General features: G+C 40.7%; 1 protein-coding gene across 6 annotated transcripts in view; it reads right to left on the bottom strand.

Annotated features, from left to right (window-relative positions):
* Nucleotides 1-25929, bottom strand: part of gria4b (glutamate receptor, ionotropic, AMPA 4b) — a 365144-nt gene that overhangs the window by 156017 nt on the left and 183198 nt on the right. For all 6 annotated transcript variants that reach the window (XM_060935094.1, XM_060935095.1, XM_060935093.1 and 3 more), the window contains exon 3: nt 15044-15283. In XM_060935094.1, coding sequence (XP_060791077.1) covers nt 15044-15283 — 240 coding nt within the window. The remainder of the gene's footprint in view (nt 1-15043; nt 15284-25929) is intronic.

Genomic DNA, 25929 nt, shown 5'->3' with positions numbered 1-25929 from the left:
GAAGAATAATATTTTTGGTTTTTCCCATGTCAGTAGGTGGCGCTATGCTGTACATGAGCGATTATGAGTTGGAAAAATAAGTGTCTACAACAGCAACGCACTATTAGAAGGTAGTGGTGTGAAGGAAAAGCATTATGGAATTATTTACCAAAAACCCGTTTTGGAGCAATTGCGTCGGCCAAAAACAGCGCCCCCCATGGACGAAAATTCCCAAAATGTGGTATACATGACATGGGAGGTAGGAAGAGGGTGGCCGTGAAGTTTGACCAAATTTGAGGAAAGACTGGAATTTTTGTCCAAAAATAGCGCCCCCAGTGGCGAAATATCACAGAAAGTGGGTAACATGTCAGAAGCCCAATGAGTGATCTGCATGTGAAGTATGAGCAGTTTTGAGCAATTAGAAGATTTGTTATGAATTTTTAAGCATGTAAAATGTTGCATTGAAAATTGATTGACGTATAACTTCTGAATGGTTTATGCTACGTGAAACCTATTTAGTAACTTTTGTCAGCCATGTCTGTAGATGATGTGTATCAATTTTGGTGACATTCCTATGAAGGGTCTAGGAGGAGTTGCGCCGTCTTCGTGGCCATGCATTTCGCACAAAAGTGAAATTACCTCACTTCCTGTTGGGCGTGGCTAATGCATTGGCATTACATTTTTGTCTGGCTTAGGGAGATACATTTGCGTACCAAATGGCATGCCACTCCTACAAACTACATGGCAACCAGGCACCTTAAAGCGGGAGGCCAAAATCACAACGAGTTAGCGGGCGCTATAGAGGCCCTGAGGCCCGCCTGGATCTGGGCTTCTGGTTCTCAGTAGCGGTGGCAGTCTAAGAAAAAGGAGCCAAATTTCGTGCGTTGTCGACCATGGCAAGCGCCCCAATAAGGGTCTTGTAAAGAGTTTGCTTGGCAAGTTTGACAAATCAGAAGCTGCAATATCATTTTTGCCATAACCAGCACCCCCAGGGGCGAAAGTGCACAAAATTTGGCGTAGACGTCAGGTGAGCTATGAAGAGTTTGCGTATGAAGTTTGATGACAATTGAGTAAAGAGAAGATGAGATATAGATTTTTGAAGAATAAATTTTTTGGTTTTTCCCATGTCAGTAGGTGGCGCTATGCTGTACATGAGCGATTATGAGTTGGAAGAATAAGTGTCTACAACAGCAACGTACTATCACAAGGAAGTGGTGTGAAGGAAAAGCATTATGGAATTATTTACCAAAAACCTGTTTTGGAGCAATTGCGTCGGCCAAAAACAGCGCCCCCCATGGACGAAAATTTCCAAAACGTGGTATACATGATATGGGGGGTAGTAAGAGGGTGGCCGTGAAGTTTGACCAATATTGACGAAAGATTGGAATTTTTGCCCAACAATAGCGCCCCCAGTGGCGAAATATCACAGAAATTGGGTAACATGTCAGAAGCCCAATGCGTGATTTGCGTGTGAAGTATGAGCACTGGTGAGCAATCAGAAGATTTGTTATGAATTTTTAAGCATGTAAAATTTTGCATCGAAAATTGATTGACGTATAACTTCTGAACGGTTAATCCTACGTGAAACGTATTTAGTAACTTTTGTCAGCCATGTCTGTAGATGATGTGTATCAATTTTGGTGACATTCCTATGAACGGTCTAGGAGGAGTTGCGCCGTCTTCGTGGCCATGCATTTCGCACAAAAGTGAAATTACCTCACTTCCTGTTGGGCGTGGCTAATGCATTGGCATTACATTTTTGTCCAGCTTAGTGAGATACATATGCGTACCAAATTGCATGCCACCACTACAAACTATATGGCAACCAGGCACCTTAATGCGGGAGGCCAAAATCACAACGACTTAGGGGGCGCTATGGAGGCCCTGAGCCCCGGCCAAGTTTGGGCTTCTGGTTCTCAGTAGCGGTGGCAATTCTCGGAACTGGTGCCAAATTTCGTGCGTTTTCGCCCGTGGCAAGCGCCCCGAAAATGGCCCAACAGCGGAGAAAAATAAAGAAGAAGACGGAAGAATAATAATAGTGAACTCTTACAAGAACAATAGGGCCTTCGCCCATAGGGCTCGGGCCCTAATAATAGTGAACTCTTACAAGAACAATAGGGCCTTCGCCCATAGGGCTCGGGCCCTAATTACGAGAATTTCTGAAGCCTTATGCGCCTCGCCTCATCTATACGCTCTTGCCAGTATCTGTTGGTGTTGTAGGTGACAACAAGCCACAGCACCAAGACCAGCAATACTAACGACTCCATGTCCTCCATGTTTATTGTTTACTATTCGGGTCGTGAGACTACCGCTTAAAAGCTCACTGAATCAGTGACATACAGAGCATCGTGGACGAGTTCGCGGAGCGCAAGGCTCGTCGTATACCCTTCAAATAATGCGCGCAGTAGGCTATTGATGTTTTATTATGAGCCATGTACAGTATGTCGCCGAATGTTTTTTTGTTTGAGTTACATGTTCGTTTGAAGGACTTAATGTAGAAAATAACATAGTTGCACCCCGTAGTGTTGAAATTGGTAAACACAGTGCATTCAGTGAGGTTTGCACCGCCCTCCTTTTATTTCTGACTCTTCCTGTCACCACTCTGAGCGCTCATTCGTATGCCCTTCAAATAATGTGCGCAGTATAGGCTATTGATGTTTTATTATGAGCCATGTACAGTATCCTAATGTTTTTTGTTTCTGAGTTACATGTTCGTTTGAAGGACTTGATGTACTAAATTGTTGCACCCGGTAGTGTTGAAATTGGTAAACACCGCAGTTGCGAACATTTTGTAGCCTAAAATGATGTTATGATAAGCTTTAATAAAATGCCCGGTCATTTGCCCCGCCCCCGGCCCGGCTCTGACTTGTTCCGCCACTGTCACTGATGTCACTGTTTGCGCTGCTTAACGACATCACGTGACGTCCACCCACTTTCGCTAACTCCACCCAATGTGTCCACCCACTTCCAGCCAGCACGGTTCAGCGCGGTTGTAGTCGAAATGCAACTTCAATAGCCCCGCTCAGCCCGACTCAGCTCGACTCGGCACGGCACGGCTCAGCCGCGTTTGTAGTGGAAAAGCGGCATAAGAGGCTGGAAAAGTTAAAGGTACAAAAAAGGAACAGCTGGAGGACCAAATTGCAACTCATTAGGTCAACTGGCAATAGGTCATTAACATGACTGGGTATAAAAAGAGCATCTTGGAGTGGCAGCGGCTCTCAGAAGTAAAGATGGGAAGAGGATCACCAATCCCCCTAATTCTGCGCCGACAAATAGTGGAGCAATATCAGAAAGGAGTTCAACAGTGTAAAATTGCAAGGAGTTTGAACATATCATCATCTACAGTGCATAATATCATCAAAAGATTCAGAGAATCTGGAAGAATCTCTGTGCATAAGGGTCAAGGCCAGAAAACCATACTGGGTGCCCATGATCTTCGGGCCCTTAGACGGCACTGCATCACATACAGGCATGCTTCTGTATTGGAAATCACAAAATGGGCTCAGGAATATTTCCAGAGAACATTATCTGTGAACACAATTCACCATGCCATCCGCCGTTGCCAGCTAAAACTCTATAGTTCAAAGAAGAAGCCGTATCTAAATGTGATCCAGAAGTGCAGACGTCTTCTCTGGGCCAAGGCTCATTTAAAATGGACTGTGGCAAAGTGGAAAACTGTTCTGTGGTCAGACGAATCAAAATTTGAAGTTCTTTATGGAAATCAGGGACGCCGTGTCATTCGGACTAAAGAGGAGAAGGACGACCCAAGTTGTTATCAGCGCTCAGTTCAGAAGCCTGCATCTCTGATGGTATGGGGTTGCATTAGTGCGTGTGGCATGGGCAGCTTACACATCTGGAAAGACACCATCAATGCTGAAAGGTATATCCAGGTTCTAGAGCAACATATGCTCCCATCCAGACGACGTCTCTTTCAGGGAAGACCTTGCATTTTCCAACATGACAATGCCAAACCACATACTGCATCAATTACAGCATCATGGCTGCATAGAAGAAGGGTCCGGGTACTGAACTGGCCAGCCTGCAGTCCAGATCTTTCACCCATAGAAAACATTTGGTGCATCATAAAACGGAAGATACGACAAAAAAGACCTAAGACAGTTAAGCAACTAGAATCCTACATTAGACAAGAATGGGTTAACATTCCTATCCCTAAACTTGAGCAACTTGTCTCCTCAGTCCCCAGACGTTTACAGACTGTTGTAAAGAGAAAAGGGGATGTCTCACAGTGGTAAACATGGCCTTGTCCCAACTTTTTTGAGACGTGTTGTTGTCATGAAATTTAAAATCACCTAATTTTTCTCTTTAAATGATACATTTTCTCAGTTTAAACATTTGATATGTCATCTATGTTCTATTCTGAATAAAATATGGAATTTTGAAACTTCCATATCATTGCATTCCATTTTTATTTACAATTTGTACTTTGTCCCAACTTTTTTGGAATCGGGGTTGTAGTCTGAGATACAATGAGTGCAGTTTTATAAGGAAATGAGCTGTAGGTTTTACTGAGCGTCTTACAGAACCAGCCACAGTTCTTCTGGACACTTTGACTGTCACATTTGCATCTTAATTTTGCACCAAAACCCAGTAGCCTTCATTATGTTTTCTTTTTTAATCTGAAAAGTGGTCTCTTATGTAATATGCTGCTCAGATACAAACATTTTTTTTTCTGTAACATTTAATTCTGTGCTGGAAAACGAATGTTTGGAACTCAAAAATATTTTTGTACTGACTTGATAATGTAGAAGTCATAAAATAAAAATCTATAACAAAGTTTGTATGAAAAAATAGGATGCCTAAGACTATTTGCACAGTACTGTGTATATATAAATATATTAGGGCTGTCGAAGTTAACGCGATAACGCGTTAACGCAATCTCAATTTACTGCGATTAAAAAAAAGTGCCGTTAACGCAAATTCTAATTTGGCCCTGCGAGTCACCCATAGTTCCTGTTGAGGCTTGTCACGCGCTGCTTCAATAAGAGTAAGTGTGAGTGATGGAGAAAGGTCTGTTAAACGGGAAGGTTCATTTCAAAAGTAGAGTGTGATTGAGCATAGACATATAAACATAGACGCTGCCTTCTGCGTAGAATCATACGTCATCCTTGCTGCCATATTGGATGTGGCAAAGTGGAGATTCTTCAACCGTCTCTGGTATAGCGTCTAGACAGTAGCTGAGAATAAAGATGCCTCATTCATGTGCTGCGTTTAACTGTACCAACAGGTTTACCGTCCAAACGAGATCACATGGGATTACCTTTCACAGGTGAGACTGGAAAAATATTTTTCATTGTATTTGGTCATTATAACGTAATTTTACGAACAGATTTTTCTGACTTTGTGGCTAATATGAAGTCTCGCGCATAATAGCCGCTCGGTGAAACCTGTCTCCAAACAACAAAGTATTTCCTTCGTAACTACGCTGATAACACTTTGTGTTTTTGTAAAACATTGGAGCTTTGTATTCATTCTGAAGGTTTATTGTTATTAATATTGAATAAAAAGTAACTGGGATACATCATTGTTAATTATCATTCAAATTTTAGGTAAATTATTTTAATTTGCATCTTATACGGATTTTATAAGGGAAATACAGATTTTGGAGGTTGGTTATACAGGTTTGATTGACCAAAGGTTGATATGTATGTTAAAAGTTATGTGTTGTTTTGATGCCTGTTTGTTTCCCAAATATATATGTGTGTGTGTGTTAATGGGTGAATAAAAGGCATCGAGTTAAATATTATTGTAGAAAGGGGTTTTATGAAGTTCTGTCCATTTACTTGCATTGGTTTACGGGGAAGATTTGCCACATCCAATATGGCGGACACTCTGGCGTATCCCAGCAACGGGCCACCAGCTCAATGCGGCGTCTATGTTTATAATATGTCTATGGTGATTGAGTTGGTTTTGGTATGCGCTTATACTTTTGCAAAGTGAGATTTCAGTATGCTGTAGCACTGTGATATGACATTAAATGTCTTTATTGAAGTCCAACTGAAATTTATTTTTGTTTGCACAGTACTGTGAAGTCCTATAGGCTGTGACTGAATACAACTCCAGCACAATTGAAGTTTTATTTCATTTTTATTTTCTTTTGTCACACATGTCTGAACTGAGACACAGTAGTATGTGACTACATGGTTTATATTTGAGACTACAGCTCCCTAATCCATCACAAAATCCAATTTTGTGTTTTGTATGTTCAGTATTGCCTAGTATGTGAGTGAATAAACTCCCTTACCATTTTCTCTTGTCCCAGCAGTTTTTAACAAGTACTTTTAGCATAAAATGTACACCATTTTAATTGTAACATTTCACTTTAAAAGCCTTATTCATTTACATAGATTTAAAAAAATGCGATTAATCGCGATTAACTATATGAAATTCTGAGATTAATCGCGATTAATGTTTTTAATCGTTTGACAGCCCTAAAAAAAATTTATATATATATATATATATATATATATATATATATATATATATATATATATATATATATATTACACTGTGTGTGTGTGTGTATATATATATACACACACACACAGAGTTTGTGGTCAGAAGTTTACATACAGTGACATGAATGTCATCTTGGATATGAATGTCATGGCAATATTTGGGCTTTCAGTAATTTCTCTGAACTGTTCTTTTTCTGTGGTAGAACGAATGATTGTACAGCATACAGCTTTAAAAAATTAGAATTCAGTGCACAATTTTCTTTGGGTTTTCTACAATCAACACAAGGTCAAAAGTATACATACAGGGTCAAAAATTTGCATACACTCACTTAGAATATTAATTCAGAGGTGCGGAAACTTCCAAAATGTCTCTTATCTTATCTTGCCAAGGCCGAGGTCTCTTAACTTCCTGTTAGTGATCATGATTGACTACAACTGGTAGCTTCTCTGTGCCTTCATAAAAAGGGTTTGTTCACAGCACTCATTGGATTGACCAACACACAGTAAAATGGGAAAGTTCAAGGAGCTCAGTGCAGATCTGAGAAAGAGAATCGCAGATGTACACAACTCAGGAATGTCTCTTAGAGCCATTTCTAAACAACTGCAAATTCCAAGATCAGTTCAAACAATTGTATCCAAGTTATTGTGAGGTGTAGTCACTTTGCCAAGCCACTTTGCTTCAAGAAAACCCAAGCTGTCGCCCTCAGATGAAAGGAAATTGGTTTGGATGGTCAGGAACAACCTGGGAAAAATCATGGCACAGCCCTGCCATGAACTGGAAGCTGATCGATCACTGTCTACAGTTCAGATCACCATGGACTAAGAGGCTGCTATCCAAGAAATAACCCCCTGCTCCAAAATTGACACCTTCAAGCTTAACTAAAGTTTGCAACTGACCTTATGGATAAAGAAAAAGCCTTCTGGAGGAAAGCTGTATGGTCAGATGAGATAAAGATTGAGTTGTTTGTCCACAATGACCACCATGTACAGAGGGACACTGAACCAGCTGCTGGTGGTGGTGGTAGGATCATCATGCTCTGGGGTTGTTTTGTCGCCAGTGGAACTGGTTCATTGCACAAAGTGGATTGAATAACGAAGGAGGAGGACTACCTCAGAATTCTTCAGCATAACCTCAAACCATTGGAAACTTGAACATGATTGGGAGTCACAACAGGACAATGAACCCAAACACACATCAGAGCTGTTTGTGGAGGATAAAGCAGGCTAACATTAAGCTTAAAACAAGTCCTGACTTCAACCTTTTTGAAAATATATGGACCGTGCTTATAAGTCGAGTCCATGCCAAGAAAAAAAAAAATTTACTTGAACTCTATCAATTCTACCATGAAGAGTTGTGAAATATCCAACCAGAATTCTGTCAGAAGTTTGTTAATGTTAAACAAAAATGTTTGGTCAAGGTGAATCTTGCGAAGAGACATTTTACCCAAATATTAGTATACTTTTGACCCTATATGTATAATTTTGACCCTGTGTTGATTTCAGAAAACCCTAAGAAAATTGTGCACCGAATTCTAGTTGTCTTTTTTAAAAAGATGTATGCTGTACAATCATTCTGCCACAGAAAAAGAACAGTTCAGAGAAATTACTGAAAGCCCAAATTTTGCCATGACAATCATATCCAAGATGACATTCATGTCACTGTATGTAAACTTCTGACCACAAATATATGTATGTATGTATGTATGTATGTATGTATGTATGTATATATATGTTCAATGGTTTCCCATCGAGGACTGAGGATCAGCATTGGTTATTTATCAGTCTTCTCTGAAATCTGTTCCATCATCACACCAGCAGAACTCCAGCATTGCTGTGGCTTTCTGCACCGATAGAAACGCATTCACTTTCAATTTGCAGCCACAGCCTTTATTTCAAATAACCAACACAGAACAGAGCACTGATTAATATCTGATAAATAAATCTGTAGCCTGAGGCTGTGTGTGTGTGTGTTTGCCTGCCAGCCAGCCCAGCAGGGCCAAGCAACCGTGTGAAGCTTTTATTTATTTGTCTATTTTTTTCTGCAGTTGATATATTATATATTCAAAGCATGTCAAATAATTAGATGCTACCCCCTGCATATCCTTTGCATGCCCCTAATCCTAATACACATTTATCATTAGGCTGCTTTTGCACTTGCCATTTTTAGGCCGCTGAATGATTAAAGTGGGAACAGTGATGATATCAGAGAACATCCCAAAAAATAACTAATGTATTATCTCTATTTATATTAAAATATAATCAATAGATCAATACACTGCAAAAATTAGCCATCCTAATATAAGGAAAAACATAATAAATTTGAGAACATTTCGATTATAATCAAGTGAAATAATCTGCCAGTGCAGTAAGATAATTACACTTGGTAAGACATCTTAGAATAAGTTGGTTGCAATCTAGAACTAGGTTTAATAATCTCAAAATCGGTGTCTTGTTTTCTTCTAATAAGAAATACTAGATTGTTTCAACTATTTTCAAGATATTTTCACTTGCTAAGATATCATTTTTTGCAGTGTATATCTGCAAGTTAACAAGATGTGCGCTGCTGCCTTCAAATGAAACTCATGAGCTTGTGATTATGACATGTGAAGTCGTATACACGAAATGTGTGGCATTCAAGGGGTAATTCATTGTAAGAACAAGGGCTAACGTTAATGAGCAAGGTAACGTAAGGTAGGAACTTCAATGCATCATGAAAAGATGAGGCTGTTGGGAAGATCAAGATTTTCATAAGATTACCAAGAAAACATGATACGATTAAAATGACAATATATTAACTTACCATCGACTGAAAAATGTACTCCCATGGCCTCTGCTATGTCTGAAAATGTCAGCAAACCCGTCAAAATTTGTGAACTCAGAGCTTTCAGAAAATTTCCACTTCAGAAGTCACGAATACCACAAGAGGGGCACTGAACGGGCAGCCATTGGTTAGAGAAGCAGCTTTGGTACCAAAAGGTCACTGGTTTCATTTCCTGGAAATGTTTGGGTAGGAGGAGTGAATGAACAGCACTTTCCCTTCCCTCTGCATCCATGGCTGAAGTACCTTTAAGCAAGGCACATAACCCCCAGCTGCTCCGTGGGTGCTGTAGCACAGCAGCCCACTGCTCTGGGTATGTGTGTGCTCAGTGCTCCAGATGGGTTAAATAAAGATAATTCTAATTTTCCCTTGGGGTCTCATAAAAGTATGCCAAAAAAAAGAGGGAGCATTCATATGGACTCTTTTTGTGAACATGATAAACACAACCCCATTTGTACGAGGAAGGTGCATTGCTCGCATGAAAAATGCTTTACGCTTGCATTGTTTTAGGTTGTTCGAATCAATCAAACTGTGAAACTGATAAAAGTTTCTTCAGGGTTCCCTGTGAACTAATAAAAAAGGGTGAACGAACACAGGATTTCACAAAAAGACATCAAGAAAGGTGGCTTGTGAACCTCTCACTGAAATCGAAGGGAGCCAAGTCGAAGCATGCTCGAGTTTGCAGTGATCACTTCGTGAAAGGTTTGTATATCCCTCTCAGCGATGTCCTTAGTGTTTTCCAAGTACTTTTCTTGTTGTGTCGTTATTTTACGTTACTTTTTTTAGTCACGAAGCGCTAAAGTCCCCAGCTGTTTCTTTGTTTACTCCTCACAAAGTTCATATGCATGAAGGTCGTGACAAAATTCTTACCCAGCCGTATAGTTACAATGCGCCATGATCACTTCTCCGTCTTGTTTAACTAAGATCCAGGTCTTTAAAGGGGTTTCTGATGATCTTTGTGAATGATTTACCTGAGAGATAAGAGCCAACACAAGTGAGAATCAAGCGAACTGTTTGTGTACACTTCAACTTGGAGTGCTTAGTTGTAAAGACGCGAACGAAAAGCTTAAAAAAAATACTTACATGGGCAAAAACAATACAGGATTCATTCGGCAGCAACTTGATATCGAGCTCCTTTACCCAGCCGCATACAGTGGTGCTTGAAAGTTTGTGAACCCTTTAGAATTTTCGACATTTTTGCATAAATATGACCTAAAACATCAGATTTTCACACAAGTTGTAAAAGTAGATAAAGAGAACCCAGTTAAATAAATGAGACAAAAAATATTATACTTGGTCATTTATTTATTGAGGAAAATGATCCAATATTACATATCTGTGAGTGGCAAAAGTATGTGAACCTTTGCTTTCAGTATCTGGTGTGACCCCCTTGTGCAGCAATAACTGCAACTAAATGTTTCCGGTAACTGTTGATCAGTCCTGCACACCGGCTTGGAGGAATTTCAGCCCATTCCTCCGTACAGAACAGCTTCAACTTTGGGATGTTGGTGGGTTTCCTCACATGAACTGCTCGCTTCAGGTCCTTCCACAACATTTTGATTGGATTGAGGTCAGGACTTTGACTTGGCCATTCCAAAACATTAACTTTATTCTTCTTTAACCATTCTTTGGTAGAACGACTTGTGTACTTAGGGTTGTTGTCTTGCTGCCTGACCCACCTTCTCTTAAGATTCAGTTCATGGACAGATGTCCTGACAGTTTCCTTTAGAATTCGCTGGTATAATTCAGAATTCATTGCTCCATTAATGATGGCAAACCGTCCTGGCCCAGATCCAGCAAAACAGGCCCAAACCATGATACTACCACCATCATGTTTCACAGATGGGATAAGGTTCTTATGCTGGAATGCAGTGTTTTCCTTTCTCCAAACATAACGCTTCTTATTTAAACCAAAAAGTTCTATTTTGTTCTCATCCATCCACAAAACATTTTTCCAATAGCCTTCTGGCTTGTCCACGTGATCTTCAGCAAACTGCAGACAAGCAGCAGTGTTCTTTTTGGAGAGCAGTGGGTTTCTCCTTGCAACCCTGCCATGCACACCATTGTTGTTCATTGTTCTCCTGATGGTGGACTCATGAACATTAATGTTAGCCAATGTGAGAGAGGCCTTCAGTTGCTTAGAAGTTACCCTGGGGTCCTTTGTGACCTCACCGACTATTACACGCCTTGCTCTTGGAGTGATCTTTGTTGGTCGACCACTCCTGGGGAGGGTAACAATGGTCTTGAATTTCCTCCATTTGTACACAATCTGTCTGACTGTGGATTGGTGGAGTCCAAGCTCATTGATTGAAAACACCTGACTCTAATTTCACCTTCAAATTAACTGCTAATCCTAGAGGTTCACATACTTTTGCCACTCACAGATATGTAATATTGGATCATTTCCCTCAATAAATAAATGACCAAGTATAATATTTTTGTCTCATTTGTTTAATTGGGTTCTCTTTTATCTACTGTTAGGACTTGTGTGAAAATCTGATGATGTTTTAGGTCATATTTATGCAGAAATATAGAACATTCTAAAGGTTCACAAACTTTCAAGCACGACTGTACAAAAAAGTTGTAAGCCTTCATACTCTTCCACGCTTTCATCTGTTTTGCGGTGTAGAAGGATGTCTGCAACACCAGATAGTTCGAGATGTCAGGAAACTCGACTGAAGGGTAGTTTTCGAGACTGTATGACCAATCCTTCTTTCCTAGACTGTAGGGGTCGATTCCATTGCACATACAGTAGCAATCTTCTGAATATATAGGGGTCAGTATTGGGTCCTAAACTGTTTATTCTTTATATAAATGATATGTGCAATGTATCAAAGATATTTCTCATCTCATCTCATTATCTCTAGCCGCTTTATCCTGTTCTACAGGGTCCCAGGCAAGCTGCAGCCTATCCCACCTGACTACGGGCGAAAGGCGGGGTACACCCTGGACAAGTCGCCAGGTCATCACAGGGCTGACACATAGACACAGACAACCATTCACACTCACATTCACACCTACGGTCAATTTAGAGTCACCAGTTAACCTAACCTGCATGTCTTTGGACTGTGGGGGAAACCGGAGCACCCGGCGGAAACCCACGCGGACACGGGGAGAACATGCAAACTCCACACAGAAAGGCCCTCGCCGGCCACGGGGCTCGAACCCGGACCTTCTTGCTGTGAGGCGACAGCGCTAACCACTACACCACCGTGCCACCGATTTAGTTTTCTTTTGTATCTATAGTTTATTATGGTGGAAAGTGACGTTTGATTAGCGGTGGTATAGAGGGTTAGGATTTGATAAGTTATTTACTTCTTCCTAATCCTTTCCAAACATTATGTTACTGCCTTGTGGCTATGCTATTCTGTTTGTTTATGATGATGTTTTGATGATTGCATTTTTTATTTTTATTTTGTTTGTATTTTATATCTTCTTTACTGTTTGGAATAAAGCAACCAATCAATCAATATCTAAAGCAAGCAGTGTCTTCTAGATTACGAGCGTACTCTGATAAGTTATCGCTAGTTGTTTGCAGTACGGCAGCCGTTTAGATCACCAGCTATTTCACTTCCGGTAAAACCGCTAAGAAAAGTCATGTGACTGAAACCCAGCAGTATGCACCCCAGGCAGACCTACCTTCCTGCTAAAAAGAATAAAAATCAATGAAGAATTGAGAGAGAAGAAGCCATTTTCATGAAATGTGGACAATGCCGGACAGACGATGGGCAACACACGATGGCATAAGCTCATCGCCCATTGGCCAGATGAGCTAATACCCAACACTGTAGTGGTAAGAGGAACCCTGCTTCATGTTGGGCTACATTCAACCACAGTGTCGCTGATTATTTTCATATATATGTATATATATATATGCTAAATATGTATGTATGTATGTATATATATTTTCATATATATATATATATATATATATATATATATATATATATATATATATGCTAAATACAATTAACAGACTGTCAGATGCACTCGTAAGCACTTCATGTTACTTGGCGCTGTCCCCCCCTTTTTTTTCTGGATTTGATCCTGTGGGTAACTGAGTTGTTTATCCAGTGTAGGCCTATTCAAAACACACATTCTGTGATGACAGATGAGGATAAAGTCAGATGTATCAGTAGCTCATCTGCCAGGCTCTCACAGGAAGAGAGTGCGCTTTTAGAAACATGTCAGAGCAGAAGCCACAGCTCTCCTCCGGGACTCCTGCCACTGTAGCAGCCTAGCACACTGGGGGAAGAGGAAGAGAGAAGAAAAGACATTGATGGAGAGGAAAGAGAAAAGACATGGGAGGGGGAAAGACAAGGCTCTGATTCTTCGCTGCGGAAGTGTTCAGTGGGATCTGGGAGCTCAGGATCTGGTGTATGTTCCAGAAGAAACAAAACCACAGTAGCAATTTCTTTGAGGAAAACACTAGCAGGATGGGGGGGGGACCCTTTCCAAACAGAGGAATCCATCACTTCAGGCAGCCCCGACTGAAAACTACAACGCTATTAAATACCATTCAGCTCTGAACCTCCTTCTTTGATTTTAAACGTATGCTGTCTGTATACTGCATCTGATCATGACGACTAATGCTACGAGCCTACAGTTGATCTGTTTTTTATATATATATATAAACAGTTATTCCACAAAATCGAGTTGTACATGCTTCTGATAACTGTTTTGTCTTATCTACATTCACTGGCTTTTGAGAAATAGAGCATTTTTATTTTTTGCAAATTCGACAAATAAAAACTTTGTACAAAACATACGACAAAATCATTTCCGCTGAGAATGCAAACAAACCGGCGAAATGACAGGAGCAATTTGTGAAAAATGTGATAACTCTTGGAAAAAAAAAAGTTCTTATCATCAAATACTTTTATTCCTTATTTTGTTGCTTTTTTGTATTTTTTTGGGGGGTTGTTTTTGAGGAGAGTTTTTATTTCGTCCTCAGTTGGTTCAGTAACACGCTCCGCCATTTTGTTTTTCTCTACTCACGGTATATGAGCTGATAGCCTTGAGTAGCCAATCAGAGCATGCAATTGCTCATATCCAGTGAATGTGGATAGAATAATATCTATATATTAGTATTAGTCTTAGATACATGTAAAGAAATGCTGTAGAGCAAAAATGGCTTAAAAATAATGAAGCATTGGGGGGTGTCGTGGCTCAGGTGGATAAGGCGCCATACCATAAATCCGGGGACCCGGGTTCGATTCCAACCCGAGGTCATTTCCCGATTCCTCCCCGTCTCTCTCTCCTGCTCATTTCCTGTCTCTACACTGTCCTATCCAATAAAGGTGAAAAAGCCCCCAAAAAATATTAAAAAAAAATAATAATGAAGCGAAATGTTTCAACATTAAAAAATACTATAAGCAGTAAGTCATAATAAATGAAATAAAGTCAATATTTGGTGTGAGACGACCTTTGCTTTAAAAAAAAAAATAGTCGTCTCAGGTACACTGAGTGCAGTTTTATAAGGAAATGAGCTGTAGGTTTTACTGAGCATCTTACAGAACCAGCCACAGTTCTTCTGGACACTTTGACTGTCACACTCGCTTCTTAATTTTGCCCCAAAACCCAGCAGCCTTCATTATGTTTTCTTTTTTAATCTGAAAAGTGGCCTCTTATGGAATATGCTGCTCAGATACAAAGTTTTTTTTTTTCTGTAACATTTAATTTTGTGCTGGAAAACGAACGTTTGGAACTCAAAAATGTTGTGTGTGTGCGTGTGCTTGTGCATGTGTGTGTCCTTGTGCTCAAGCCTCACCTCGATCGGTGTCATACAGGAAGACGAAGCGGTTCCAGTCGTAGTGGTCAAGGATGCTAAGCAGAGCTCCTCGTATGGACGGCCTCAACTGTAGCACAAACTGACTCTCGCCCTCAATGGGGAAACTGGGCGTGATGAGAGAGATGTGCAGCGCTCCGCAGAAAGACGTCAGTGTGTGTACGGAGCGCTTGTCGTACAGGCCAAAAATGGCAAATACGCCCCTCGAGTACTGCGAGCAGACTAGAAAAGAAAACAACAGAGAGAAAGAGAAAGTTAGGTACCTTACATTTTAATTAAACAACACAACCTCAGGGAGGAAATTCATTCATTTTGCCACTCTATAGCATTTACAAACAAATCAGATTAGTGTACTGCTTGCTTGTAGAATACATTTAGAGACTCTTCAAATATTCATAAGAGGGCCTGAGAGAGCCGTTTATCCCAATGGGTAACTTACACAAACAAGTGTATGAATTTCATCATCACGTCTCCTCATCATCCCTTTGTGAATTATGCCTTTGGATATCAAAGCATTGCTTGTTCTCCACAGACAAAACTACAAAACCACAGACTTGGGTTTTTTATGTACGCCTTGGGAAATCAGTCTTTTTTTCTAAATAAGTGCCATCTCTATATACACTGAATTTGTGGTGGTGGTGGGGGGGCACAGAACGTCTTTAGCTGCTTGCAAATAAACAGCAGTTTCATTGAAATGCATCTTGTTCCTGCATCTAACAATAACTACAGTACGCTGACAGAAAGCATCCTAACTTTGATGATTTTTTTTCTTTTCTCTTTCCTTACGGCACTTGCGGCAAAAGATGACCCTACATCTCGGAAAACTATCAACCAAACAATGCCTTGTTCTGCTCTCCGTTTCATCAAGGATATACAGACGAACACCAGATACCTCTGTGCTCCTGTTATGCTTGACAGTCTCTGTCACAATTACACTTTGCTGAATATAGAACCAGCTAAAGAGTCTTTTGTCTACTTGTCTTGGTAATTCTCCAAACGACACTGATTGCCGCTCACGTGCATCTGAGATAATTGTCGATTATTATCTGCATCTTATTGTGCTTTAAATACAGGTTCACTGATCATGCATGTGCCGTGACGGTTATCTTAATGACTTCTATCCAGAGTTCACATCTGGATAGAAGGGGTTAGCAAAGAAAACACACGTGCATGTCGAGGCAAGATTGGAAGCGTTCGAGACACCTGCATGGACATTTTCCACCAACACAACCAACCACTGACATTCTCATCCTGCTCAAGTAGGACAGAACTGTCACACTAGAGGTTCTTATCCAGTCTAGTGGAGTGTGTGAGTGCTGCAGCTCTCAAGCCGCCTTTTCACGCTGCAGTCATTCAATTTCACCCGATTTCCACAGTCGACACACTTTTGTGTGATGCTGAATTGGTTCTCTTTACTCTGCTTGTCATTCCAGAGCCTTCATATGATTACCTAACATAAAACAATTACAAAAAGGATTGTTGTCTTGCCTCCCTCCCATCCCCTTTGCACCTTTTCTCTATTAAATGCCCTAGTGCTTTCATTTGCAGGACGTTTATGCAAAAGACACAGCATTAACTGGAAAATCCAGCCCAAAAAGCCCGCATCATCTGCGCAGTTGCACTCCAGGAGATCTACTACAGGAGATCTTTCCAGCCCTTTATTATTCTGGCAGTGCAGACTTTAGAGACTCCGGCATTCACGGTCACGTCCATGCAATTCCCTACCTACCTCAATCTCATTATAGTTTTTCAGACAGATCTTCTATCTTCTTTTATCTGCCAGGAGGGGGATGTATGCCAAAATCACTACCGTAAGCCCAATCCCAGGGAAGGTAAAGAGTTACAGAGAAGGAAAAGTGCTAAAGGGGACATGCTGGCTGCTTGTAGCAATCAAAGCAGCAATCACTTTAACAACACTCTTGCCAGCCACCCGTTCCCAAACGTCAGCTCAGCTATGCTCCAGGTTGGTTTGACCTTTTTAAGGGGCCAAGATTCAGAATGGAACACAGCCCAAGGAAATCTTCCATCTAACATTATCAAAAAAAAAAGCACCATATTTCCTGCTTGGTTTTCATGTTGACACAGAACACCAATGTCATCAACTTGACTTGGTGCATGCTCTGGAGATTGAGATGAGGATTATTCATTGAGTATATACACTGATCGATTCACAAGTTGCTACTCAACATCTTGGTGGTTGACAGTTAGGGAGTGATTGTCCATTTAGCTCTGGCTCTGATAGGTAATGAGCACCAAACAGTACCCAGGATCATTCCAGTCAAATGAGCTAGCAGGTCAGTGAGGTTATCCTGAGCGTCACACAATCGATGCCGTTCCCTTTGTACAAGCTAACGTTTGACCTTGGGTCTGTTCAACAAACCTTCTCTCGGTCCTCTTCTGAGATTCTAGCCACTCTTCAAGCTGACATAATCTGGGGACCTGCATGTCATCAACATTCATCCATTATCTGTAGCCGCTTATCCTGTTCAGGGTTGCGGGCAAGCTGGAGCCTATCCCAGTTGACTATGGGCAAGAGGCGGGGTACACCTTAGACAAGTCGGCAGGTCATTGCAGGGCTAACACAAAGAGACAAACAACCATTCACACTCACATTCACACTTATGGTCAATTTAGAGCCACCAATTAGCCTAACCTGCATGTCTTTGGACTGTGGGGGAAACCGGAGCACCCGGAGGAAACCCACGCGGACACGGGGAGAACATGCAAACTCCACACGGAAAGGCCCCCGTTGGCCACTGGGCTCGAACCCAGAACCTTCTTGCTGTGAGGCGACACTGCTAACCACTACACCACCGTGCCGCCTAGTCACCAACATGTGGCAGCCAAAAACATTCCACAGCCATCCATAGCCAGGAGTCCTAATAGATCATAACTAGCCATGCTCTTTGGGTAAGAGGGATGGCATTACTCTCTCTCCTATCAATGAAAGCAACACTAACCGATCATGGGTTAAAGAAGCAGCTTTGGGACCAAAAGGTTGATGGTTCGATTCCGTGGACCAGCAGGAATGGCTGAAGTGCCCTTGAGCAAGGCACCTAACCCCTAACTGCTCGGGGGTAGGTAACGTATCTGTGAGTTCAAGTATGCAGAAGGATGCAGTTGGCACTTTCCTTCGAGTTTTCAGTTGCCTTTTGATATCGCATGAGCAGGAATTACAAAAAAAAATGCTGTGTCTGACTTCATGTGTTTCAGAGGAAGCATGTGCTAGACTTCAGCCTCTCCAGCTGGTAGCTGTCGAGTGATAAGGGAAATCTGGTAAGTGACCAAATGGGACAAAATGGGGGAAAACTGTAAAAATTAAGTTATACATTATGGATTATGATATCTACCATCATTTTGTATTATCACCAATTTTTGGTGCTGAAAAACCAGCTGCCTTGATTTACTCAAGGGTCTTGCATTAGGCATATCAGGTGAAAATTCAGATTCAATCAAAATTGCTTGAAACTGCTCTCACTGAATTCAGAGTTGAATACAGAACAATATACTTTTTACAGAATTAAACCGTTTATCTGTTCTTGAGATATTACAAATCAAAGATTGAAAAAACAGCTCAAGTTTTAGAAAGCTGCCATAATATTATGTAACAGGATTACATGGTCCAAAATGGGCCTCATTAATGAATGAGATCAAGAGTTTTTTCTTAATAACTATTATTTTTCAAGATATTTACATGGAAATTGGCAGGCACACAGATGGTTGTACACTGAATACAAAATTTGAAAAAAATTCGTAAAAACAAATGAGTATGTGATTAGTATTAATGACACTAATTAGGTAAAAACGTTAAATTGGTACGCTCCATAAAAAGTAATAAAATATTATTTCTAATACCCTCTTTGTGCTCTGTAGGCCTTTGTATTTCTCAAAAGTAGGGCCCACTAGTGTTTTTTTTATATTAAAGAATATAAATATTATTTTGATTAATATTCACAGCTTTCAAGGCGAGCCTCAAAGAAACTGTGTGTTCCACATCCAATAAACAATTCCAATTAATTGAATTGAAATTGACGCTCGTGTTTCTGACTTCTGGTTTTTAAAAATATCATTTCGACCACTAAGCGCTCAATATTTTTCATCAAAATAACTACAGTTATATTCTAAAATAGTTATTTATTTACATGAAGCAGTTTGATTTGAAAAAATAAGTAGGTAAAGCTATGAAAACTCACCTCAACGTCTCCCATGAATCATAATGTCAAAACTAGCAGACAGAAAATTTTGCTGAATACTGCATCAGAAACAGTGAGAGCTAGAGAACATTCCTATAAAAGTTATCTGACTAATATTCCTGAGTAATCCAGTCAGAATCTGATCAGAAGAGAGAGAGAGCCTGACCGCTTTCCCGTTACTCAAAAATCACTGGCAGTTTCCAGACGTCACGCGAACAGAGTGAATTCTGTTGTACCAACTTCAACCTGCCATTACTCCCAAAGTACTGAACAGATCGTAAGGAGATACATTTCTTCAGAAAGCAAAAAATGATAAACTTTTTAATGATAGTATTCACGACAGAAAATATTCACGAGTTAAGCAATGACAGATTTGGAAGCTTAGATGAGTGTCTGCATGAACGATTTTCACAGCACGGCTAGCGAGCGTCTGATACGCCTACTTGCATAGTTGTTTTACACATTTGCTTTACTGCATATGCATTTAGGAAAGGTTTCTTCTCACAAAATTTTGTGACTGCATGTGCTATTTGACATCCAGGAAAAGCTGCTGCTATGAAGCATGATGAAGAAAGCTAAAACGTCAATGGCAACAAAAAGAACATGTCCAAGAACAAAGTGTTTCGAGCACTTTGCGTATTACAAGCATGTATGTTTGCCCATCTGCTGACAGAAAGATAGGTGCAAACAGGGGATACTATTTCATCAGCCAAATGTTAATAAGGTAAGGTGTGCTGGTGTTCATTTGTATGCAGGCTCTTAGTAGTTCATGCGCGAAATTGCCAACCTCCACAAGCACAAAGGATAGTTAAAACCTCTATAATTAATGCTTCTCTTAGTAGAAAAGAGGACGGCACTAAGATTACTTTTTCTGTGTTCAACCCTTTTTATATGCTCCCAGTTCACTTTTGCCTGATCTGTAATGTACAGTAACAGCCAAAAGTTTGGGCACACCTTCTAATTCAATGTTTTTTTTTCTTTATTTTTATTAATTAAAAGACACTTCATGGTTTAAAGTAATGATTGATGCTGTTTCTCTTTACTTAGTTGAGTGGTTCTGGACATAATTAACAGTTATTCCATGAAATCGAGTCGTACATGAGCTGATAGGCTACGAGGCGTGTAGCGCCGAGTTGGCTATAAGCCATATATGTTGAGATTGAGTGGAATAACTGTTTTATTCTATCCACATTCACTGGATTTTGAGAAACAGAGCATTTTTATTTTTTGCAAATGTGAAAAATAAAAACTTTATACAAAAGGTCCGACAAAATCATTTCTGCTTAGAATCAGGCTTGTAGTACTCGAGTCCAGGACTTGGACTCGAGTCTGGCTCGTGCCCTAATTTTAAGGACTCATAACTTGACTTGGACTTGAACACTGATGACTCGGACTTGGACTTGTGCATTAACTGCATTAGGACTCGGAAAATGGAGACGAGGACTTGGATTTTTTCTTTATTTTTTTGGTAACATGCCATAATAATTTGGCATAAGATATTTATATCTACATTAATTTTGTACTAATTTCGTGTAAGAGTATCACACCTGCACACCTTGGCGTGTGCATCAGATAGACTCTCGGGAGCGCCCCAGACGGTGCACGCGTCAAGCAGACTCTCGCGCCGTAAACGACTTGCACCTACACAGGATTAAGGCACAATCAGCGCGCCAAAATAAAAACTATGAAAACGCACTTACTTTGCAAAGTATTGAGTTGCGTTGCTGATACATTACCAAGCCTTATTTCCTTGTTTGGTTTCCTGATCCCTGTTTTCTTGTTTCTCGTCTTTGATTCTGCCGAGTCTACGATAGCCTGTTTGTGCCTCGCTTGACCTATTGCCTGTTTCAGTGTTTTACGATTTTGCCTGCCGTTCTGGATTGTTTACCTGTCTTCACTTGTATTAATAAACACACCTTCTGCACTTACATCCATCTCCCAACCATCTCTGACAGAATACTTCGCACTCCCTGACAAAGAGAATGCACATTCACCTGTTCATACGTCATGTTCAGGAACAAACTAATGGTAATGGCGCTAAAACAGCCACCGTCAAATGGTGCGGTTGGAGTGTTGGACTTGACTCGGATCAAGTGGACTCAACTCGGACTCAACTCAATTTTTTTTTTTAATGACTTGGACTTGAACACTGGGGACTCAAGACTGAACTCCGACTCGAGGTTTAGTGACTCGACTACAATGCTTAGAATGTAAACAAACCAGCGAAATGACAGTAGCGATTTGTGAAAAATGCTATAAGAATAATTCTTGAAAAATAATTTAAAACAAAGATATGTTCGTACCATCAAATACTTTTCCATATTTTGTTCCTTTTTTTGTATTTTTTGGGGGTTTTGTTTTCAAGGAGAGTTTTTATTTTGTCCTCGGTTGGTTCAGCAACATGTGCCACCATTTTGTTTTTCTCTACTCACAGTATATGAGCTGATAGCCTAGTAGTAGAGTAGCCAATCGGAGCACGCGATTGCTAATATCCAGTGAATGTGGATAAAATAACATGAATTATTGTAGTTGTTAAACAGGGCTATTTACTGTATTTTTATTATTTATTATTTACTGTTTGATCTCAAACGCATTAAGAAGGCAAGAAATTGCACTAATTAAATTTTGACGAGGCAAAGCTGTTAATTGAAAAGCATTCCAGGTGACTACCTCATGAAGCTGGTTAAGATAATGCCAATAGTGTGCAAAGCATCATCAAGGTGGCTACTTTGAAGAATCTAAAATATGAAAAGTATTTTGTTTTTTAACACTTTTTTTTGTGTTTACCACATAATTCCACATATGTTCCATATGTTATCATAGTTTTGATGTCTTCAGTAACATTCTACAATGTAGAAAATAGTCAAAATACAGAAACCTATGAGTGAGTAGGGGTGTACAAATTTTTGACTAGTATTGTATATTAGTGGCAAAAATAATACATATGACCCAGAGTGTTTTGCTATTGGTTTCCTGTCCCTTAAAGGAGAACTGAAGGCAATTTTTTTATTATCAAAATTCTATTTATCTAATTTTATTAAATATACGAACGCATTTTTGATAGCTATTTTGTCACTGCTATAGCAAGTTATGAGTGTTTGAAATATCTCATCTCATCTCAATATCTCTAGCCGCTTTATCCTGTTCTACAGGGTTGCAGGCAAGCTGGAGCCTATCCCAGCTGACTACGGGCGAAAGGCGGGGTACACCCTGGACAAGTCGCCAGGTCATCACAGGGCTGACACATAGACACAGACAACCATTCACACTCACATTCACACCTACGGTCAATTTAGAGTCACCAGTTAACCTAACCTGCATGTCTTTGGGGGAAACCGGAGCACCCGGAGGAAACCCACGCGGACACAGGGAGAACATGCAAACTCCGCAGAGAAAGGCCCTCGCCGGCCACGGGGCTTGAACCTGGACCTTCTTGCTGTGAGGCGACAGCGCTAACCACTACACCACCGTGCCGCCTGTTTGAAATATGCTCTGTAATATATCAGTCCATATGTCAAAGCAATGGCCATAAACGAGATTCGTTGAGACCTGTGCGAGACATCATAGGACAGAAGTAAAACATACAGCGGAAATCAAAGTGACCAACATCTGCGAACGTTGTCAAAAGACGCGCGCGCCCTCTTTCGAATACTGATGTAATCAAGCCGGAAGTTTTATTTGTTTTGAGAGCAATCAGGAAAGTTTGAAAAAAGTAGGCGGTAATCGCCATTTAAACTCGTTTTTGTGCAACATTTAGTTTGGAAAACAGTTTTCAAAATGGCGGCACTGACACCTGGCTGACACTTCACGTTTCGAAGTCTCGCACAAGTCTCGTGAAGATCAGGCGGATAAGCGACGCCTGCCGTGGACCAAACGAACTAAATTCAACATGGCTAAAAACCGAATAGGCCGATAAGTATAATACTTAATTGCAAATAGTTGCCAATACGAGTCACGATATAAGGTTACTAAAGCCAAAAATGTAACTGAATAACACGTTAATTAAGAAATAAAGCAAGTTTAAAAATGAGTTCAGTTCTCCTTTAATGCCCCCTGCTTCCTTTCTGTGGTCAATGGGCTTGACAGTCTGGTGAACATAAGGGGAATAAGTGAGGGCTATTTTGCTCTCTGATTCTGTGTAAACTATAAAATGCAGGAAAACAGGCCCTACTTTGCACTTCATGCATCAGTGCCGCTGAAAACCTCACTCACATGCACATGACTTCATTTCCCACATGCCTCTGGGAGGCATCCCCTTTCCACCATGCTCCTCCTTTGAGACACAATCTTAAAGATTATGATATAAAAACAGTCATGGCAGTGCGGAGGACATATGCGGTGAGAGAATGGCTTAGTTTCATAAAGCTTCAATGGGAAAAAATAGAGAGACTGTGCCTTTGGCTGACTGCTAATGTATGATGGTGAGGTGAGGTTTTTGTTGTTTTGTCTCACAGCAAGGCTGCAGAGACTGAAGAGCAACCCTGCCTTTTCAAGGAAATAAAACTAAACTACACTTATGGGATAGGATGTGTGTTGATAGATGTCTGCAGGTTTCTCTACAGATCACAGTATAGCGTACTATGTGAGGAGTTTCTTGGCTGTAGCACTTTCACTGCTAGAGATTTCAGTATAAATAAGTGTTTGCTGTCTTTTGGGTCTTTAAGTTATTACAAAAGTGGGCATTTTTCAATAAGCAGGTGTAGTGCAGTCGTATAAGTGTTCCCCATTTGCTGGATATTACTGCCTAGAAGTTGTGGCAATTATTTTGCCAGAAAAAGGAAGAAAGTAGTATATTGATGGCAGACATCTTAGCCAGAGAGGATCGTTCATTTTTGTCAACCTGGAACGACCATCATTGAACAGAGGTGGGTGTCTAAGACATCTTTTATCAGCCACCTACAATGCAGCCATCAGCATTCTGATTCGGATTCTATGATGATCCATGAGAGGATAAATACTGGATACTCCCTATTAGTCAGACAGAACTGAGGAAGCCTTTAGGATGAGAGGCGAAACGTTTTCAAGAATCTTCAAGTAAGTCCAGTTGCTCTCTTCAACCAACCACAGATTACTATGTACCTGGATGACTGAGATTCTTCACAGATATGTTTCTACGCACTTTGGGATGAGATCCCTTCGACTGGTGCAGGAGTATGAGAGGACTTCCAGAAAACTGGCAGACATCTTAGCCAGAGAGGATCATTCATTTTTGTCAACCTGGAACGACCATCATTGAACAGAGGTGGGTGTCTATGACATCTTTTATCAGCCACCTACAATGTAGCCATCAGAATTCTGGTTCGGATTCTATGATGATCCATGAGAGGATAAATACTGGATACTCCCTATTAGTCAGACAGAACTGAGGAAGCCTTTAGGATGAGAGGCGAAACGTTTTCAAGAATCTTCAAGCAAGTCCAGTTGCTCTCTTCAACCAACCACAGATTATACTGATGGCTTGTACTTGACTAGCTAGCATAGTTGATCAAGAGAGTTAAGGAAAGTCTTAAAGGAACAGTCCACCGTACGTCCATAATGAAATATGCTCTTATCTGAATTGAGACAAGCTGCTCCGTACCTCTCCGAGCTTTGCGTGACCTCCCAGTCAGTCAGACGCGCTGTCACTCCTGTTAGCAATGTAGCTAGGCTCAGTATGGCCAATGGTATTTTTTGGGGCTGTAGTTAGATGCGACCAAACTCTTCCACGTTTTTCCTGTTTACATAGGTTTATATGACCAGTGACATGAAACAAGTTCAGTTACACAAATTGAAACGTAGCGATTTTCTATGCTATGGAAAGTCCGCACTATAATGACAGGCGTACTAACACCTTCTGCGCGCTTCGGCAGCGCATTGATATCTGAGCTCCGTATCAATGCGCTGCCGAAGCGCGCAGAAGGTGTTAGTACACCTGTCATTATAGTGCGGACTTTCCATAGCATAGAAAATTGCTATGTTTCAATTTGTGTAACTGAACTTGTTTCATGTCACTGGTCATATAAACCTATGTAAACAGGAAAAACGCGGAAGAGTTTGGTCGCATCTAACTACAGCCCCAAAAAATACCATTGGCCATACTGAGCCTAGCTACATTGCTAACAGGAGTGACAGTGCGTCTGACTGCGTCTGACTGACTGGGAGGTCGCGCAAAGCTCGGAGAGGTACGGAGCAACTCGTCTCAATTCAGGTAAGAGCATATTTCATTATGGAAGTACGGTGGACTGTTCCTTTAATATTAGCTTTCTAATTGACCAAACTATTGGACCAGCTTTTTCAAACTCTATCTGGGGATATTCAGATAGATATAGTTGATAGATAGATATCAGATAGATATCTCCAATTGTCAGTAACAGGACTCCCTGGGAAAACTTGAGTTTGGAGCAGCTTCCAAACATGGACGCTCTGGACTACAACTCCCAAGCACCACAGCGCCCCTCATCTCCGGAACACTAGGAAGTGCACCTGTTTCCGAATGGCCCGTAATCACTTCCCTATATAAGCTCAGCAGTCACAAACACCCTTTGCGAAGTATTGTTCTGTGTCTCCGTACCTGATCATACCAAGCCTTCTGACTTCCTGCCTGACTACTCGTGTTACATTTATTACCTCGCCCATTACAGAATAAGCAGGGTGAGGTATTGTTTTTGGTCTATTTTTTGTTGTTGTTGTTGTTAA

The sequence above is a fragment of the Neoarius graeffei genome, chromosome 12, assembly GCF_027579695.1.
Source record: "Neoarius graeffei isolate fNeoGra1 chromosome 12, fNeoGra1.pri, whole genome shotgun sequence".
NCBI lineage: Eukaryota > Metazoa > Chordata > Actinopteri > Siluriformes > Ariidae > Neoarius > Neoarius graeffei.
The sequence above is the reverse complement of the archived record's forward strand: the minus strand, read 5'-3'. Positions and strand labels throughout refer to the sequence as shown.